This window comes from Hordeum vulgare, chromosome 6H, assembly GCF_904849725.1.
Source record: "Hordeum vulgare subsp. vulgare chromosome 6H, MorexV3_pseudomolecules_assembly, whole genome shotgun sequence".
NCBI lineage: Eukaryota > Viridiplantae > Streptophyta > Magnoliopsida > Poales > Poaceae > Hordeum > Hordeum vulgare.
This window is the reverse complement of record NC_058523.1, coordinates 555,530,931-555,551,237: the sequence shown is the minus strand read 5'-3', so window position 1 is coordinate 555,551,237 and position 20,307 is coordinate 555,530,931. Positions and strand designations below refer to the sequence as shown.

Genomic DNA, 20,307 nt, shown 5'->3' with positions numbered 1-20,307 from the left:
GCGTACGTGACAACTAAACAAACGTACGAGGCAACTATAATTAACCATACGTGGCAACTATAATTGGATCACATGTGATAACTATGTAAACACACGGAACAACTACCCCTAGGTAACTAAAGTGACATCCCGCGAATAACTATAGTTAATCAAAATAGAGAGAGCTGCCATGTTTCTCTAACTACATTTGCTATCTTGAATTATTAAAATTGTCATTCACCGGTAACTAAAGTGTCATACCGCGAGTAATTAACGTAGTTGCGTCATGTGTATACAAATTTGCTTCGTGCCACACACGGGATATGTATGAATAGTATTTGTTGAACGTGTGACATAAAGTAGCTGCATCCATACGTGTGTAAGTTCTAATGTTCATCACACCGGACCGTGTGGACTGCCTTCTGCATATACACCACATAGATGTCCACACATATGATGAATGATGGGACCCTTATTTAAACAGAGCCATGAGTCACCTTATTTCCTCTGTTAATCCTTTTCTGTAACAATTCTACACTCAGAGGGGTTGAATTAAACACAAAATCCATGTAGTTTTGTTCATAGCGCCACACTCTATTCCATCAGGGGATCAACAGAGTTCGTCGTGCGCGTCTGATGAATTCCGCGTCGTGCAATCAATCAATGGCTGCCATTCCTTGGACGATCTGCATGCGCACACCGTCGGATCACACTCGGAAGGCTTCCTTAAGGTCGCCGTCGTCGCCAACGCCGGCGTCCCCATGAACCTGCTTGCCCTCGCCGGCCCAGGCGCTGATCCGTTCGCTGGCCTGCGCCGCCTCGTCCTCCCAGTCCGTGTTCCAGATGACGGCGAGCAGGACCGCCGTCTGCAGCGCCGTCCCGCACAGCATCCCCGCCCAGATGCCCTGGGGGCCGAGCCGGAGGAGGTAGCCGAGGCAGAACCCTAGAGGGAGCCCGAACGCGTAGTAGCAGCCCAGGTTGATGTACGCCACCAGCGCCTGCCACCCTCCGCCGATGGCCACGCCGGAGATCACCGGCTGCACGCTGTTGAGCACCATGGTGACCGCCAGCAGGTAGGCCACCTTCCCCACGGCGGCCTGCATGCCCCGGTCGCCCGTGAAGAGCGCCGCGAAGCTGTTGCGGTATGCCAGGATGAGCGCCATGGCGACCAGGCCGATGAGGAGGGACTGGACGATGACCGACGCCACGGCGTGCTTCGCCGCGCGCGGCCGGCCGGAGCCCAGCTCGTTGGACACGCGCACGCTGATGGCCGCGTTCAGCCCGATGAAGAGCATCGCCTCCCACCCGTTGAGGTTCATGCAGATGGACACGGAGCCGACGGCGATCTCCGCGTCGTCGAGGTGGCCCGTGAGGACGACGAGCACCATCATGTACCACACCTCCAGGCAGAGCATCACGGCGGAGGCCAGCGAGAGCTTGGCGAAGGCCCACAGCCCCTCGAACGCCTTCCACGACAGGCCGTCCCACCCGCCGCCGTCCCCGCACCACCGCACCACGTACACCACCTGCGCCACGGCGATGCCCCACGAGGTGACGTCGTAGGCCGCGGCGGCTCCGGCGAGCCCCCACCCGAGTCGCGACACGAAGAGGTACAGCATGGCGACGTGCGCGGCGAGCGCGGCGAGGCTGATCCAGGCCAGCACCATGACCTTGCTCTGCGCCTGCAGGAACTTCTGCGTGGGGAAGGTGAGCGCGAGCGAGAACATCTGCGGGAGGATGCGGAGCGTGAAGTCCCCCGCGGCGCCGGCGATGGCGTCGTCCTGGCCGAGCGCGCGCAGGATGGGCGTGGCGAAGACGTAGAGCGGGGAGAGCAGGGCGGCCGAGACGGCGAGGATGATCCAGGACCGCTGCATGTACACGCCGAGCGCGCCGAGCTGGCCGGCCCCGTACGCCTGCCCGCAGAGCGTCTCGAGCGCGCTGCCCATGCCGAGGAGGAAGCCGAAGGAGAAGTTGGAGACGACGGAGAGGCCGACGGCGGCGGCGGAGAGCTGCAGGTTGCCGAGGCGGCCGGCGAAGAGCTGCGTGGCGGAGTTGACGCCGTAGAGGCAGAGGATGTTGAAGGTGATGGGCGCCGCGATGGCCCACAGCCGCTCCGCCTCCCGCACCAACGCCTCCCGCGCCTCCGCGTAGCTCCTCGGCGCTGCCGCGTCCTCCTCCGGCCTCTTCACCAGCAGCGGCGCCTCCATGAGGACCATGGCCGACCGACCGATTCTGCTCCGCTCGACTCCGACTCCGACGACGACGACTGAACTGAGATGAGCCGTGAGCGTGAGCTGCTAGCTAGCTCACCGGCCGTCACCTCAGCTCAGCTACTTGTCGGGTCGAGGCGTAGTAGGAGATCGATCGGTGTGGCCGCCATTGCCCAGGCCTCTCTCTCGACATATATACGGGCGATCGATCGAGGTAGGTGAGGAGGTGAGGTATCGAAATGGGATTTTGGTTGCGGTCGATGCAGAGCACAGTGGTCGACGGTGATCGGGGATGGCGGGAACTGGCGATGGCGAGAACGCGGGAGCTCGTCGTACGCGACGCATGCGGCGCAGCTGGTGGGTCCCGGCGCAGGAGGCTGTCGGTCGGAAGGGACGAACCGACCAGAGCGTTGTGAGCAGGCATGCGTCATGTCAGTGGTCAGATCGCCGGCCGTCTCTGTCCTCGACCATAAAGATTCCATGCAATCGTTCCTCGACCACAAAGATTGGCGGCCGCTCACCAGCACCGCATCATGCTGCATGACCACGGGACCCCGCTGATCCCGCCCCTCCTCCGCGATGAGCTCTCCGCGGGCCTTGAAGCGAGCTTGTTGAGATCGAGAGGGAGAGCAGTACCTCGTGTGAGTTGGTCTATAGTGCGTGTGACGGTTATTGTTGGGAACGAGATGGTTTAAACCCTTCTTCTACATCAGTCCCTTTACATATGTCTGGACCCTAAGAGATAAGTGGATGGGCTAGGTTCATACCGGTTCAACACTCCCCCTCAAGATGAGTGATAGATATCTATCATTCTCATCTTGTTACATGCTAAGTTACCGTCCTTTGTTCCCAATCCATATGTCAAACATTCTGCAAACTGCTATCCAGAGCTGACATGAGTAAATTTAATGATCCCGGCATCAAGATTCTCTTTAATGAAGAAGCGATCAATTTTCACATGATTTGTCCTATCATGTTGAACTGGGTTATTAGCGATGAATATAGCTGACTGATTGTCACACCACACCTTCAAGGGTCCCTTCGTCACAAGTTTCAACTTCCTCAGTAGGTACTTCACCCAGAGCATCTCACACAACCCTTGTGATAATGCTCTGTACTCATCTTCTGTTGTTCATCTAGACACAACCGGTTGTTCTTGCTTCTTCATGACATCATATTTCCTCCCATAAACACGCAGTAGCTAGAAGTTTATCTTCTATCATCTTGACAGCTCGCCCAGTCAGAGTCACTATAGCCATCCACCTCAAGATATCCACTCTTCCCAAACCACAACCCTATACCCGAAGCCCCCTTCAATTATCTCAGGATTCTGCGCACAATGTCAAGATGCTCACTCCTTGATTCATGCATGTATCTGCTCACCACTGTTGGAATTATGACCTAGAGGCAATGATAAATAAGTTATTATTACAATTCCTGTATCAAGATAATCGTTTATTATCCATGCTATAATTGTATTGAATGAAGACTTAGATACATGTGTGGATACATAGACAAAACACCGTCCCTAGCAAGCCTCTAGTTGGCTAGCCAGTTGATCAAGGATAGTCAGGGTCTTCTGGCTATGTACAAGGTGTTGTTGCTTGATAACTGGATCACATCATTGGGTGAATCACGTGATGGACTAGACCCAAACTAATAGACGTAGCATGTTGATCGTGTCATTTTGTTGCTACTGTTTTCTGCGTGTCAAGTATTTATTCCTATGACCATGAGATCATATAACTCACTGGCACCAGAGGAATGCCTTGTGAGTATCAAACGTCGCAACGTAACCGGGTGACTATAAAGATGCTCGACAGGTATCTCCGAAGGTGCCTGTTGAGTTAGTATGGATCAAGACTGGGATTTGTCACTCTGTGTAACGGAGAGGTATCTTGGGGCCCACTCGGTAATACAACATCACACATAAGCCTTGCAAGCAATGTGACTTATTGTAAGTCACGGGATCTTGTATTACGGAACGAGTAAAGAGACTTCCCGGTAAACGAGATTGAGATAGGTATGCGGATACTCACGATCGAATCTCAGGCAAGTAACATACCGAAGGACAAAGGGAATGACATACGGGATTATATGAATCCTTGGCACTGAGGTTCAAACGATAAGATCTTCATAGAATATGTAGAATCCAATATGGGCATCCAGGTCCCGCTATTGGATATTGACCGACGAGTCCCTCGGATCATGTCTACATAGTTCTCGAACCCGCAGGGTCTGCACACTTAAGGTTCGGCGTTGTTTTACGCGTATTTGAGTTATATGGTGGGTTACCAAATGTTATTCGGAGTCTCGGATGAGATCACGGACGTCACGAGGGTTTCCGGAATGATCCGGAGACGAAGATTTATATATAGGATGACCTCATTTGATTACTGGAAAGTTTTCGGCATTACCAGGAATGTACCGGGAATGGCGAATGGGTTCCGGATGTTCACTCGGGGGGGGGGGGGGGGGGGGAGGGGGGCAGCCCACCCCGGGAAAGCCCATAGGACTTAGGGGTTCCGCACCAACCCTAAGTGGGCTGGTGGGCAAGCCCAAGAAGGCCCGTGCGCAGGAGATAAGAAAAATCAAAGAGAGAAAAAAGGGGGAAGTGGGAAGGAAGGGAAGGACTCCACCTTCCAATCCTAGTTGGACTAGGATTGGAGGAGGATTCCTCCTCCCCCCTTCGGCCAAACCCCTCGGGGCTCCTTGAGCTTCAAGTCAAGGCCCCTCCCCCTCCCTCCTATATATACTGAGGTATTAGGGCAGATTTGAGACAACTTTTGCCACGGCAGCCCGACCACATACCTCCATGGTGTTTCCTCTAGATCGCGTTTCTGCGGAGCTCAGGCGGAGCCCTGCTGAGATATGATCACCACCAACCTCCGGAGCGCCGTCACGCTGCCGGAGAACTCATCTACCTCTCTGTCTCTCTTGCTGGATCAAGAAGGCCGAGATCATCGTCGAGCTGTATGTGTGCTGAACGCGGAGGTGCCGTCCGTTCGGCACTAGATCGGAGCGGATCGTGGGACGGATCGCGGGACGGTTCGTGGTACGGTTCGCGGGGCGGATTGAGGGACATGAGGACGTTCCACTACATCAACCGCGTTTATTAACGCTTCCTGCTGTGTGATCTACAAGGGTACGTAGATCTGAAATCCCCCTCGTAGATGGACATCACCATGATAGGTCTTCGTGCGCGTAGGAATTTTTTTGTTTTCCATGCGACGTTCCCCAACAATGGCATCATGAGCTAGGTTCATGCGTAGATGTCATCTCGAGTAGAACACAAAAGTTTTTGTGGGCGGTGATGTGCGATTTGCTGCCCTCCTTAGTCTTTTCTTGATTCCGCGGTATTGTTGGATCTAAGCGGCTCGGACCGACATTACTCGTACGCTTACGAGAGACTGGTTTCATCGCTACGAGCAACCCCGTTGCTCAAAGATGACTGGCGAGTGTCGGTTTCTCCAACTTTAGTTGAATCGGATTTGACTGAGGAGCTCCTTGGATGAGGTTAAATAGCAATTCATACATCTCCGTTGTGGTGTTTCCGTAAGTAAGATGCGATCCTAATAGATATCCATGGTCACCACGTAAAACATGCAACAACAATTAGAGGACGTGTAACTTGTTTTTGCAGGGTATGCTTGTGATGTGATATGGCCGACGATGTGATGTGATATATTGGATGTATGAGATGATCATGTTGTAATAGTTAATATCGACTTGCACGTCGATGGTACGGCAACCGGCAGGAGCCATAGGGTTGTCTTTAAACTAATATTTGTGCTTGCATATGTGTTTACTATATTGCTAGCATGTAGCTTTAGTAGTAATAGTATGAGTAGCACGACAACCCCGATGGCGACACGTTGATGGAGATCATGGTGTGGCGCCGGTGACAAGAAGATCGTGCGGGTGCTTTGGTGATGGAGATCAAGAAGCACGTGATGATGGCCATATCATGTCACTTATGAATTGCATGTGATGTTAATCCTTTTATGCACCTTATTTTGCTTAGAACGACGGTAGCATTATGAGGTGATCTCTCACTAAAATTTCAAGACGAAATTGTGTTCTCCCCGACTGTGCACCGTTGCTACAATTCGTCGTTTCGAGACACCACGTGATGATCGGGTATGATAGACTCAACGTTCACATACAACCGGTGCAAAATAGTTGCACACGCGGAACACTCGGGTTAAGCTTGACGAGCCTAGCATGTGCAGATATGGCCTCGGAACACATGAGATCGAAAGATCGATCATGAATCATATAGTTGATATGATTAGCATAGGGATGCTTACCACTGAAACTATCCTCAACTCACGTTGTGACGCCCTCGGCTTAATCGTACGCTAATCATACACGCAAATGCGTACGACCAAACCCAAGGACTCACGGGAAGATATCACAACACAACTCTAGACACAAATAAAATAACATCAGCTTCATATTACAAGCCAGGGGCCTCGAGGGCTAGATTACGAAAGCTCGATAAACACACGAGTCAGCGGAAGCAACAAATATCTGAGTACAGACATAAAACATGGGGTGCCTTAGAGAAGGCTAGCACAAAAGATACAACGATCGAACGAGGCGAGGCCTCCTGCCTGGGAACCTCCTAACTACTCTTGATCATCAGCGGCCTCCACATAGTAGTAGGCACCGTCGGGGTAGCAGTCGTCGGCAGCGGAGACCTCCATCTCCTGGGCTCCATCATCTGGTCGCAGCAAACGGATCAAGGGGACAAGGGGGGGGCAAAGCAGCGGTGAGTACTCATCCAAAGTACTCGCAAGTCTTACATCAGAACTATTCTAATTATGCATCAGTATCAAAGAAGGGGGGTTATATGTGGACTGACTGCAGCAATGCGAGAATAGAGAGAGAAGGCCTAGTCCTATCGAAGACTAGCATCTTCAGGGTCTTGCAGCAATAGACGAGAGTAGAACAGGGGTAACACAATAATAGTCATATTGTTACAACAATATTAAAGTGAGGTCACGCCTAAAGATCCTCCCTCGACTCCCTGCAAGGAAGCAATCCCGAGGCAAACTAATTCCAGTTAAGTAACAATTGTAGTTGTAAAAGATCGGGGCACAACTCGAAGTCGTCCTGTAACCGTGGACACGGCTATCCGAATAGTTAATTATCATCCCTGCAGGGGTGCACCACATTTCCCGTCATGCTCGATAACACTCTGGCCGGACATACTTTTCTGGGTCCTGCCCGGCCTCGGAATATCGACACGTCGCAGCCCCACCTAAGACTAATCAGAGAGGCCAGCCCGCCGGTCTAAATCCTAAGCACAAAGGGTTCATGGGCCCAGTTCCCCTTCACGCTCCTGCACGTGGCGTGGGCGGCCGACGTCAGTCCTAGCTTCCCTTAATCACAAGCGCGATGCATCTCAGGACCACTCGGGCGCGCGCCGCTACACTGCTGGCATCTGAAAAGCTTCGGCTGATACCGCGACGCCGAGTACCCATAATTCTTCCCGCATAGCCGATTAGTGCGAAAAGGTCTCCGACCAACCCAGATCAAATACCCAAATCCATTAGCATTTTAATTAGGCCACCAACACAATCTCACGGGAATCCACCCGTCTTACAACTAATCACCAATGATCCCAGTAACATGGTCGAGTAACTGTGTGGTTGTAACATCGGTGGGAATCCGAGGTATCACCCTCGTTGGATTCCGAACGATGTACCCGTCAAGGTGGGCTTAGAGGAATCACCCTCGGGGGTCCCACACTCGCGGGGTGGCACGAGAGAGACGTCATCAGGAATGGTGAAAGAGGAATCACCCTCGATAACCACGACCGACTAGCTATACTACAGAGATATCATCAGGAGTACTTAGTGAGGTGTCACCCTCGGTACCCGATAGTATCTCTGTAGTGTCGTACAACAAAGGGGGGTGAATGTGTTGTGTCGGGTCTGGCTCGTCGATCAGAGATCGAGATTTGAAAACAAGCGGGGCAACTGAACTACGGGGTCAGAGGGGATGACTGCTCCACCTATACTAAGCAGATTAAAGGTACAGGACTGAAATTAGCAGTTCATCAAAAACAGGCTATGCATCAGATATAGGAGCTAACTACAACAGTAGCAAAAATACTAATGCAAGCAGTAGGAAGAAAGACATAGGCGATATAGGAATGATCAAGGGGAGTTTGCTTGCCTTGCTGCTCTGCGGCAAAGGACTGATCGGCAGGGTCGTAGATGTACCCGGCAGCAGCGTCAGTCTCGGGGTCTACCGGTAAGAAGAGGGGGAAGAAACAATAAATAATAGCACCGATGCAACACAAAGCCTCACATGACAAGATGCAGGCTAGACATGAACTAACGGAGCAACATCCGTCATAGACGGGTCGGAAGAATATCTGACGATATTTTCCGGGTCTCGGGCTACTACCGGTTACACTGGAAACGGAGGAAAAGTTCCAAGTTTGTTATGCTAGGGACGCGTGACAGACGAACGGGGCGTGTATCCGGGTTCGTCTCGTTTTGCTGATCAACTTTCATGTTGAAAATATTTTGATCTGACTTACGGATTATTTAATATTAATTTTTAAAGTTTTATTAATTATTTAAGAATTAAAAACAGATTTAAATATTTTAATAAAATCCCATTATGACATCATCGCGATGTCATGCTCACATCAACGTTTGACTGGTCAACTGACCAGCGGGTCCCGAACGTCATAGGCACAAGTTTTATTTAAGATTAATTATTAATTAATCAGATTAATTTAGTGGGGGACCCACGTGTCATACTCTAATTATTCTAATTAATTAATTTAACTAATATATCTATTTATTTATTCATTTAATAAAAACATTATTTTTAATTATTATTTTTAATTATCGCGTGGGGCCTCCCTGTCATAGACATCGGGTGCGTTGGCCCCACCGGTAAGTGGCCTAAGGCCATTTACTCATTCTATTAATCACAAATACATAATCATTCAAATGTCGTATTCCTCTAAATATCCATATACGCAAATACATACATCGCATCTCATACATACATACATACATACGCGTCTAATACATCATTTATTTTTTATTCATTTTCTCTCAAAACTCTCATCTCTCTCTCTTTGTTAACACACACAGAACAACTCTCTGCTAACTCCACCTAGAAGAACCAAAAGTTCAAATCTCCGTACCGGAGTCTACCGTCGACGGATCGAAGTCCCGTTTGCCGGAACGGAACCGGGACGGCGAGGAGATCGACATGGTGGGAGGAGCCCGAAGAGGGGCTCACCGACGGTGACGAGACGGCCCGATGAAGCCGGAGTTCGCACGAAGGTGAAGGTGACGACGGTGACGCGGCTCCGGTGAAGACGGGCGTGATGGTGGTGACGCGCCGGCGAGGGGGAACCGGCCGGATCCGGCGAGGAAGAGGCGTAGGGGAGGCCCGGTGGGGGAGGGGCTCGCCGGCGTGGTGAAGGGGCCGAGGGAGGCCGGTGGAGAGGATGGAGGGAGGGGCCCCGGGGTGGCTCGCCGGTGGGAGGGCTGCTCGCCGGCGGGGGGGGGGGGGGGGAGGAAGGCCGCCGGCGGGAGGATCTGGGAGGGGGGAAGGCGACGGGAGCAGAGAGGGTCGTGGGGGTGAGGGGCTCTGTCGTGGGAGGGAGATGGGGGCTGCGGGAGGGAGTGTCGGTGGGGGTGGGGGAGAGGACCGAGAGAGGGGGGCTCTCGTAGGGGTGAGGGTGGGGCCCCCCACGAGGGGGAGGCTGGCGGCGGCGCTCAGGGGGGGAGGGAGTAGCGAGGGGAGGGGCTGCTCGCCAGGGGGGACTAGGGTTTGGATCAGGGGCGCGGGTGGGCTGGCCAGCTGGGCCCTTTGGCCCTGCTCGGCCTCGGGGTGGGGGTTGCTTCTTTTTTTATTATTATTTTCTTCTTTCTAATTTATTTTCTTTCTTTTATTATTTATTTTACTATTTCATTTTTTTCTTTTTAAACACTTTCTTTTATTATACTTTATTTTATCATTATTATTTTTAATACTTTCCTTTTTTATATATATCCTTCTTAATATTTGTAATGAACTTATAAAGTATTTTTCCCTTGTTTTCAAATTTTGGATCCGGACAGACTCGAATCAACGCGGGTCTGAGATGGGAATTCGATGACGTGGCATCATTAGCGGGTGATCACTGTAGCTTAATTACAATAATTACTGTAGCAAAAGTCGAGGATGTCACACACGTGATGACCGGACTTGAGCTAGAGGAATTGGATCATGAACCACTCAAATGACTAGAGAGATGTACTTTTTGAGTGAGAGTTTAGCAAGTAATTTGATTAAGTTAAACTCTAATTATCTTGAACATAGTCTAAGTCCACTTTGAATATATTTGTGTTGTAGATCAATGGCTCACGCGACAGTCACCCTGAATTTTAATACGTTCCTAGAGAAAGCTAAGTTGAAAGATGATGGAAGCAACTTTGTAGACTGGGCTCGTAATCTTAAGTTGCTCCTGTAAGATGGGAAGAAGGATTATGTCCTTAATGTTGCGCTAGGAGATGAACCACCCGCTACGGCTGACCAAGATGTTAAGAACGCTTGGTTAACACGTAAGGAGGACTACTTAGTAGTTCAATGTGCAGTCTTGTATGGCTTAGAGTCGGGACTTCAACGTCGCTTTGAGCGTCATGGAGCATATGAGATGTTACAAGAGTTGAAGTTTATCTTTCAGAAGAACGTCCGGATCGAGAGGTATGAGACCTCCGATAAATTCTATGCTTGCAAGATGGAGGAGAATTCGTCTGTCAGTGAACATGTGCTCAAAATGTCTGGGTACTCAAACCGTCTAGCTGAGCTGGGGATTGAACTCCCGCAAGAGGCTATCACTGATAGAATTCTTCAGTCACTGCCACCAAGCTATAAGGGCTTCGTGTTGAACTATAACATGCAAGGGATGAACAAGTCACCCGGCGAGTTATTCGCGATGCTGAAAGTCGCAGAGTCAGAACTCCGTAAAGAGCATCAAGTGTTGATGGTGAATAAGACCACTAGTTTCAAGAGAAACGACAAAGGAAAGAAGGGTAATTCGAAGAAGAGCGGCAAGCCTGTTGCCAATCCGACGAAGAAACCCAAAGCTGGACCTAAGCCTGAAACGAAGTGCTATTATTGCAAGGGTATGGGTCACTGGAAGCGCAACTGCCCCAAGTATCTGGCTGATAAGAAGGCGGCCAAAGAAAAATCAGGTATATTCAATATACATGTTATTGATGTGTACTTAACCAGCTCTCGTAGTAGTGCCTGGGTATTCGAAACCGGTTCTGTTGCTCATATTTGCAACTCGAAACAGGAACTGCGGAATAAGCTAAGGCTGGCAAAGGATGAAGTGACGATGCGCGTGGGAAATGCTTCCAAGTTGATGCAATCGCCGTCGGCACAGTTTCACTTCAGTTACCATCAGAATTAGTTATGAACTTAAATAATTGTTATTTAGTGCCTGCATTAAGCATGAATATTATATCTGGATCTTGTTTATTGCGAGACGGTTACTCGTTTAAGTCAGAGAATAATGGTTGTTCTATTTCTATGAGTAATATCTTTTATGGTCATGCACCCAATGTGAGAGGATTGTTCATATTGAATCTTGATAGTGATAATACACATATACATAACATTGAGACCAAAAGAGTTAGAGTTAACAATGATAGCGCCATATTTTTATGGCACTGCCGCTTAGGTCATATTGGTGTAAACCGCATGAAGAAACTCCATACCGATGGACTTTTGGAGTCACTTGACTTTGATTCACTTGACACGTGCGAACCATGCCTCATGGGCAAGATGACTAAAACTCCATTCTCCGGAACAATGAAGCGTGCAAGTGACTTGTTGGAAATCATACATACCGATGTGTGTGGTCCGATGAGTGTGGAGGCACACGGCGGATATCGTTATTTTCTCACCTTCACTGACGATTTGAGTAGATATGGTTATTTCTACTTGATTAAGCACAAGTTCGAAACATTTGAAAAGTTCAAGCAATTTCAGAGTGAAGTTAAAAATCATCGTAACAAGAAGATCAAGTTCCTACGGTCTGATCGTGGGGGTGAATATGTGAGTTTCGAGTTTGGTGCTCACTTAAGACAATGTGGAATTGTTTCACGTTTGACACCGCCTGGAACACCACAGCGTAATGGTGTGTCCGAACGTCGTAATCGTACTTTATTAGAGATTGTGCGATCTATGATGTCTCTTACCGATTTGCCGTTATCGTTTTGGGGTTATGCATTAGAAACAACTGCATTCACTTTAAATAGGGCACCATCAAAATCCGTTGAGACGACACCATACGAACTGTGGTATGGCAAAAGACCAAAGTTGTCGTTTCTTAAAGTTTGGGGATGTGATGCTTATGTCAAAAAGCTTCAGCCTGAAAAGCTGGAACCCAAAGCGGAAAAGTGCGTCTTCATATGTTACCCGAAAGAGACAGTTGGGTATACCTTCTATCTCAAATCCGAGGGCAAAGTGTCTGTTGCTAAGAACGGAGCTTTTCTCGAGAAGGAGTTTCTCTCGAGAGAATTGAGTGGGAGGAAGATAGAACTTGATGAGGTTGTCGAACCTCTCATCCCTATGGATGGTGGCGCAGGGCAAGGGGAAACCCCTGTCGTTGCGACGCCGGTTGAGGAGGAAGTTAATGATGATGATCATGAAACTCCGGATCAAGTTTCTATCGTACCTCGCAGGTCGACGAGATCGCGTACTGCTCCAAAGTGGTACGGTAATCCAGTCTTATCAATTATGTTGTTAGACAACAATGAGCGTGCGAATTATGAAGAAGCAATGGTGGGCCCGGATTCCAACAAATGGCTGGAGGCCATGAAGTCCGAGATAGGATCTATGTATGAAAACAAAGTGTGGACTTTGGAAGTATTACCTGAAGGCCGCAAGGCTATTCAGAACAAATGGATCTTTAAGAAGAAGACGGACGCTGACGGTAATGTGACCATTTATAAAGCTCGACTTGTGGCAAAGGGTTTTTCACAAGTTCAAGGAATTGACTACGATGAGACTTTCTCACTCGTAGTGATGCTTAAGTCCGTTCGAATCATGTTAGCAATAGCTGCATTTTTCGATTATGAAATCTGGCAGATGGATGTCAAAACAGCGTTCCTTAACGGTTTCCTTAAGGAAGAGTTGTATATGATGCAACCCAAAGGTTTTGTCGATCCTAAAAATGCTAACAAAGTGTGCAAGCTCCAGCGATCCATTTATGGACTGGTGCAAGCATCTCGGAGTTGGAATAAACACTTTGATGAGGTGATCAAAGCATTTGGGTTTATACAGGTGGTTGGAGAATCTTGTATTTACAAGAAAGTGAGTGGGAGCTCTGTGGCGTTTCTAATATTGCTGATTGGAAACAATGTGGAGTTTTTGGAGAGCATAAACGATTACTTGAATAAAAGTTTCTCTATGAAGGACCTAGGAGAAGCTGCTTACATTCTAGGCATTAAGATCTATAGTGATAGATCAAAACGCCTGATAGGACTTTCACAAAGCACGTACCTTGATAAAGTTTTGAAGAGGTTCAAAATGGAACAGTCCAAGAAGGGGTTCTTGCCAGTTTTACAAAGTACGAGATTGAGTAAGACTCAGTGCCCAGCAACTGATAAAGATAGCGAGCATATGAGAGCCGTCCCCTATGCTTCAACCATAGGTTCTATCATGTATGCAATGATGTGCACTAGACCGGACGTTAGCCTGGCCATAAGTATGGCAGGCAGGTTCCAGAGTAATCCAGGAGTGGATCACTGGACGGCGGTCAAGAATATCCTGAAGTACCTGAAAAGGACTAAGGAGATGTTTCTCGTGTATGGAGGTGACGAAGTGCTCGCCGTAAAAGGTTACGTCGATGCAAGCTTTGACACAGATCCGGACGACTCTAAGTCGCAGATCAGATACGTATTTATTCTTAATGTGGGTGCGGTAAGCTGGTGCAGTTCCAAGCAAAGCGTCATAGATGATTCTACATGTGAAGCGGAGTACATGGCTGCCTCGCAGGCGGCTAAGGAGGGTGTCTAGATGAAGCAGTTCATGACGGATCTTGGAGTGGTGCCGAGCACACTGAATCCAATAACCTTGTTTTGTGACAACACGGGTGCCATTGCCTTACCAAAGGAACCACAGTTTCACAAGAAGACCAGACACATCAAACGACGCTTCAACTTCATCCGCGACTACGTTGAGGAGGAGGACGTGAATATATGCAAAGTGCACACGGATCTGAATTTGGCAGACCCGCTAACTAAACCTCTTCCACAGGCAAAGCATGATCAACACCAGAACGGCATGGGTGTTAGATTTATTACAATGTAATTCGCATGGTGATGTGAGGGCTAGATTATTGACTCTAGTGCAAGTGGGAGACTGTTGGAATTATGCCCTAGAAGCATTGATAAATAAGTTATTATTATAATTCTTGTATCAAGATAATCGTTTATTATCCATGCTATAATTGTATTGAATGAAGACTTAGATACATGTGTGGATACATAGACAAAACACTGTCCCTAGCAAGCCTCTAATTGGCTAGCTAGTTGATCAAGGATAGTGAGGGTCTTCTGGCTATGTACAAGGTGTTGTTGCTTGATAACTGGATCACATCATTGGGTGAATCATGTGATGGACTAGACCCAAACTAATAGACGTAGCATGTTGATCGTGTCATTTTGTTGCTACTATTTTCTGCGTGTCAAGTATTTATTCCTATGACCATGAGATCATATAACTCACTGGCACCAGAGGAATACCTTGTGTGTATCAAACGTCACAACGTAACTGGGTGACTATAAAGATGCTCTACATGTATCTTCGAAGGTGCCTGTTGAGTTAGTATGGATCAAGACTGGGATTTGTCACTCCGTGTGACGGAGAGGTATCTCGGGGCCCACTCGGTAATACAACATCACACATAAGCCTTGCAAGCAATGTGACTTATTGTAAGTCATGGGATCTTGTATTACGGAACGAGTAAAGAGACTTGCCGGTAAACGAGATTGAAATAGGTATGCGGATACCGACGATCGAATCCGGACAAGTAACATACCGAAGGACAAAGGGAATGACATACGGGATTATATGAATCCTTGGCACTGAGGTTCAAACGATAAGATATTCGTAGAATATGTAGGATCTAATATGGGCATCCAGGTCCCGCTATTGGATATTGACCGAGGAGTCCCTCGGGTCATGTCTACATAGTTCTCGAACCCGCAGAGTGTGCACACTTAAGGTTCGGCGTTGTTTTATGCGTATTTGAGTTATATGGTTGGTTAACGAATGTTGTTCGGAGTCCCAGATGATATCACGGACGTCACGAGGGTTTCCAGAATGGTCCGGAGACGAAGATTGATATATAGGATGACCTCATTTGATTACCGGAAAGTTTTCAGCATTACCCGGAATGTAGCGGGAGTGACGAATGGGTTCCGGATGTTCACCGGGGGGGGGGGGGGCAGCCCACCCCGGGGAAGCCCATAGGCCTTAGGGGTGTCGCACCAGCCCTTAGTGGGCTGGTGGGCAAGCCCAAGAAGGCCCATGCACAGGAGATAAGAAAAATCAAAGAGAAAGAAAAAAAAAGGGGAAGTGGGAAGGAAGGGAAGGACTCCACCTTCCAATCCTAGTTGGACTAGGATTGGAGGAGAATTCCTCCCCCCCCCCCTTCGGCTGAACCCCTTGGGGCTCCTTGAGCCTCAAGGCAAGGCCCCTCCCCTCCCTCCTATATATACTGAGGTATTAGGGCTGATTTGAGACAACTTTTGCCACGGCAGCCCGACCACATACCTCCACGGTTTTTCCTCTATATCGCGTTTCTGCGGAGCTCGGGCGGAGCCCTGCTGAGATATGATCACCACCAACCTCCGGAGTGCCGTCACGCTGCCAGAGAACTCATCTACCTCTCTGTCTCTCTTGCTGGATCAAGAAGGCCGAGATCTTCGTCGAGCTATACGTGTGCTGAACGCGGAGGTGCCGTCCGTTCGGCACTAGATCGGAGCGGATCGTGGGACGGATCGCTGGACGGATCGTGGGACGATTCGCGGGGCGGATCGAGGGACGTGAGGACGTTCCACTACATCAACCGCGTTTATTAATGCTTCCTGCTGTGCGATCTACAAGGGTACGTAGATCTGAAATCCCCCTCGTAGATGGACATCATCATGATAGGTCTTCGTGCGCGTAGGAAATTTTTTGTTTCCCATGCGACGTTCCCCAACAACCACCCCCACAGCATATGTAATGTCACGTCCGGTATGACACAAGTATAACAACATCCCAACCAATTTCTGATAATCTTCCTTATTCACTAGGTCTCCTGACTGTGCCGTCACTTGGTGATTTTATTCAATCGGAGTAGGTGCAGTACTACATCCCATCATGCCCACGTCACTCAAGAGATCCAAGGTGTGTTTTCGTTGGCACAAAGAGATTCCCTTATCTGTCTGAGCCACTTCAATGCCAAGAAAGTATTTTAGATTACCCAAATCCTTTACCTCAAACTCCTTGCTCAAACAACCCTTCAGTCTCTCTATTTCCCCCTTATCATCTCTAGTGATGATAATGCCATCCACATAAACAACAAGAATGGCGACCTTCCGATCAGAGTGTTTGTAGAACATAGTATGGTCACCATTACACTGACCATACCCCATACCACGGACAACACGTCTGAACCTATCAAACCATGCCCTTGGTGATTGCTTCAGTCCATACAAGGAATTTTCAGCCTGCATACCTTCCCCGTAGTCTCTCAAGTACCAAAACCTGGTGGTATCTCCATGTACACTTCTTGCAACTCACCATGCAAGAAGGCATTCTTGACATCTAATTGATGCAACTTCCACCCAAAGTTTGCAGCACACCAAACAAATATCCTTACTGTGTTCATCTTTGCCACGGGAGCAAACGTCTCATCATAGTCAATTCCATAAGTTTGACTATATCCGCTAGCGACCAATCTGGCATTATACTGTTCCACCTTCCCTTTAGGATTCTGCTTCACTGTATAGATCCACTTACAACTCACTCCTTTCTTTTCTACCCGCAATGTGGTTGGCACACATGTCTTGTTTTTTCCTTAGTGCTTCCAACTCTTCTATCACCGCTTCATGCAACTTCGAATCTTGCTTTGCAGCCTTCCAATCCTTTGGAATTGACACAGTTTGAAGGGAGGCAACAAATGCCTTGTATGAGGGTGACAAGGCCTTATAAGACACAAAATTGCCAATATCAAGATCATCGCAAGCATCATCCTTCGGTAGAGCCTTCCTTGCTATTTCACCCTTTCTTGCTGCTTCACGTGTAGCCTTTCACAATGCAATGGGCAGCTCCACTGTGTCAGATGAGCTTGTCTCGCTGTCTTGCTGCTCCTCCTGCACTCTTCCTTCACTGCCTTGCTGCCCCCTGCACTCTTGCCTCACTTCCTTGCTGCTCCCCTTGCACGTGTGGTTGTCGTCGAGAGTACACCAAGGTGTTCGTGTGCCATCGATCCCGAACAGGAACCTCGAGATTACCATGAATGGAACCCATTGTTGGATGAACGTGGACATGCACATCACCATCTGTGAGAGTACCAACCGGAATTGTACCAACAATTGGCTGGACTTGAACATGTACATCCTCATGAGTGTTAGTGCCCACAGAATCATCCTGAGAATGAGAAATAGCCTTCTCCCCCTCTTGAGCGTCCTGCACACAGTGTAAGTGGTCAAGCTCTGCAAACAACAGACTTAGGTCTGTCGACCCACCATAGAATGGCTCAGACTCCCTGAAAGTGACATCCATACTAATAAATCGACGCTTCTTAGAGGGACACGAACATTTGTACCCCTGCTGACTTGAAACATAGCCCCAAAAACACACTTCACTGCCCGCGGATCTAGCTTACCAACAGAACGTCACTGGTCACGAACAAAGCAGGTAGTGCCAAACAACTTTGGGGGAACAACAAACTTATTTTCTCCAAACAGCAATTCACACAGCGATTTCATGTCGACTATTCTTGAAGGTGTCCGGTTGATCAGGTATGTGGTTGTCATAACTGCTTCACTCCACAAAAACTTGGTCACATTCATGGTAAACATCAACGACCGAGCAACCTCAAGAATATGTCGATTCTTCCTTTCTGCCACTCCATTTTGAGGGGGATGTACGGACAAGAAGTTTGATGAAGAATCCCTTGGTAAAAAAAAGAAGGCACCAAAGGTGTTGTTCACATGCTCTGTGCCATTGTGATTTGTGATCACCTGCACCTCACCTTAAACTAGTTCTTTACCAAGGCATAGAAATCCTGAAAACAGTCGAACACCTCATCCTTATTACGCATCAAATAAATCCAAGTCATACGAATATAGCAGTCAATAAAGGTAACAAAGTACTTCATTCCATTCACTGACACAACTGGGCTCTTCCATACCTCCAAATGAATGAGCATAAAAGGAGATATGCTCCTAAGCCCCTTACTCACATATGTAGCTCTTGTGTGTTTTGCATATTCACAAGCATCACATGTCAGCTTGCCCTGCCTATTCCACACATAACATCCGGAAATATTCTACTCATTTTATCAAACAAGACATGTCCCATCCTACAGTAATGGATCATCTCCTGCTTCTCCTTGTCCTTCATGGTCGCAACACAAATCAAGCCTAGTTTCACCCCGTGGTCCACATACCAGAGCCCCCTACGTCTGGTGCCAGTCCCAACCGTCTGCCTCGTCTGTCGATCCTTAATCTCGCAACCGAATTTGTCAAGGATAACACGACAGTCTATTTGATCAATGAGAGCACTCAAAGACACCAGATTGACAGGAAAAGCTGGCACATGTAAAACTAAGGATAGGGAGATGATGAGAGTGCACTTTATTGTACCAACTCCAATGACATGTTGTTTTGTGCCATCCACAGTTTGTATAGTGCTCGCATGAGAAGGTGGATGCTTATTGTAAGATTTGAACATGCAGGATTTTCCCGCAACATGCCTAGATGCTCGAGAGTCTAGAACCCATTCTAGACCATTCTCATTAGCACCAAGAGACGACTTTTCTGGACTATCTTCATCACTCGAGGTCTAGTGAGCATAATCTCCATAGCGATTCAAGCTTGCAGTTTGGAGCCGTGATATGAAAGCATGAAGTTCCTCCAACTCAGCCCTCAACTTAACGATTTGAGCATCCTTCTCACGTGTCGCCCCCTCTGTTGTTTCCTTGCCGGCCTAGATTTCCTCCACCTTCCTCTTGAGGCTTTCCAATTCCTCCCTGAGCCTCTCAGCCTCTGCTACACTCATGTTGTATTCCTTCTCTGACCCTGCACTGGCCCCCTCTGCAATGTCCTCACCACTCTTCTCTGGTTCCACATCACCCCTTCTCTTGTCATCATTCCCTAGAGACTCCTTGACTGCATGGTGAGCACCAGCCGCAGCTATGGTATCACCCATCTCCTCTAGAACAACAATATTCTTGGGACTGCTAGCAACAACATCGCCCCCCCAAAGTGTTCTTTGATGGCCACAAAACGACACCCCTTGTCGGACTCCTGCTCCATCAGGAAGGGCTTCTCCGTGAGCATCAGGCTCTCCTCCTCAAATCCTTCTCCTCAACAATCAGCAACAACAACTGCAGGTAGCAGCCACACCTCCCTTCTTCCTCAAATAGCAGTTGCACATCAGCAAGCAGTGCCTGCAACACCAACCCTCCTTCACCGTTGAGCAGAAACTCCACCACACATCACCTTGTCCACCTACAGCAGCAACAGCAGCACAACACACTATTCTCTAGCCACAACAACCTCCGACGACAGCAACAATAACACCTTCATATCAGAATCGGGAGAAGCAGAGACCTAACCAGCAGAATCAGCAGCTACCGCCTCCTCTGCATCCGCTTCTTCTCCAGCAGCACCACAACACACGCATCAACAAGAAGTAGCTGCAGCTCCTCTGCCTGCTCCCCCTATCACGCAGCTCATGCGCAGCTTGTAGCCGCGTGCTTCCCTCCAGCAGCTCGTCTTTGCCAGGCAATTGCCCCCTCCAGTCACCTCTACGGCCTCTCCCGCATGCAGACCCACGCAGCTCGCGCCGCCTCCTTGTGTGCCTC

General features: G+C 48.7%; 1 protein-coding gene across 1 annotated transcript; it reads right to left on the bottom strand.

Annotated features, from left to right (window-relative positions):
* Positions 1 to 454: 454 nt before the first annotated feature.
* On the bottom strand, positions 455 to 2,533 carry LOC123402013 (protein DETOXIFICATION 35-like). The gene has a single exon (XM_045095866.1). It carries the CDS (start codon positions 2,193 to 2,195, stop codon positions 687 to 689), a length of 1,509 nt encoding a protein of 502 aa, XP_044951801.1. The 5' UTR covers positions 2,196 to 2,533; the 3' UTR covers positions 455 to 686.
* Between the last annotated feature and the right edge of the window lie 17,774 nt (positions 2,534 to 20,307).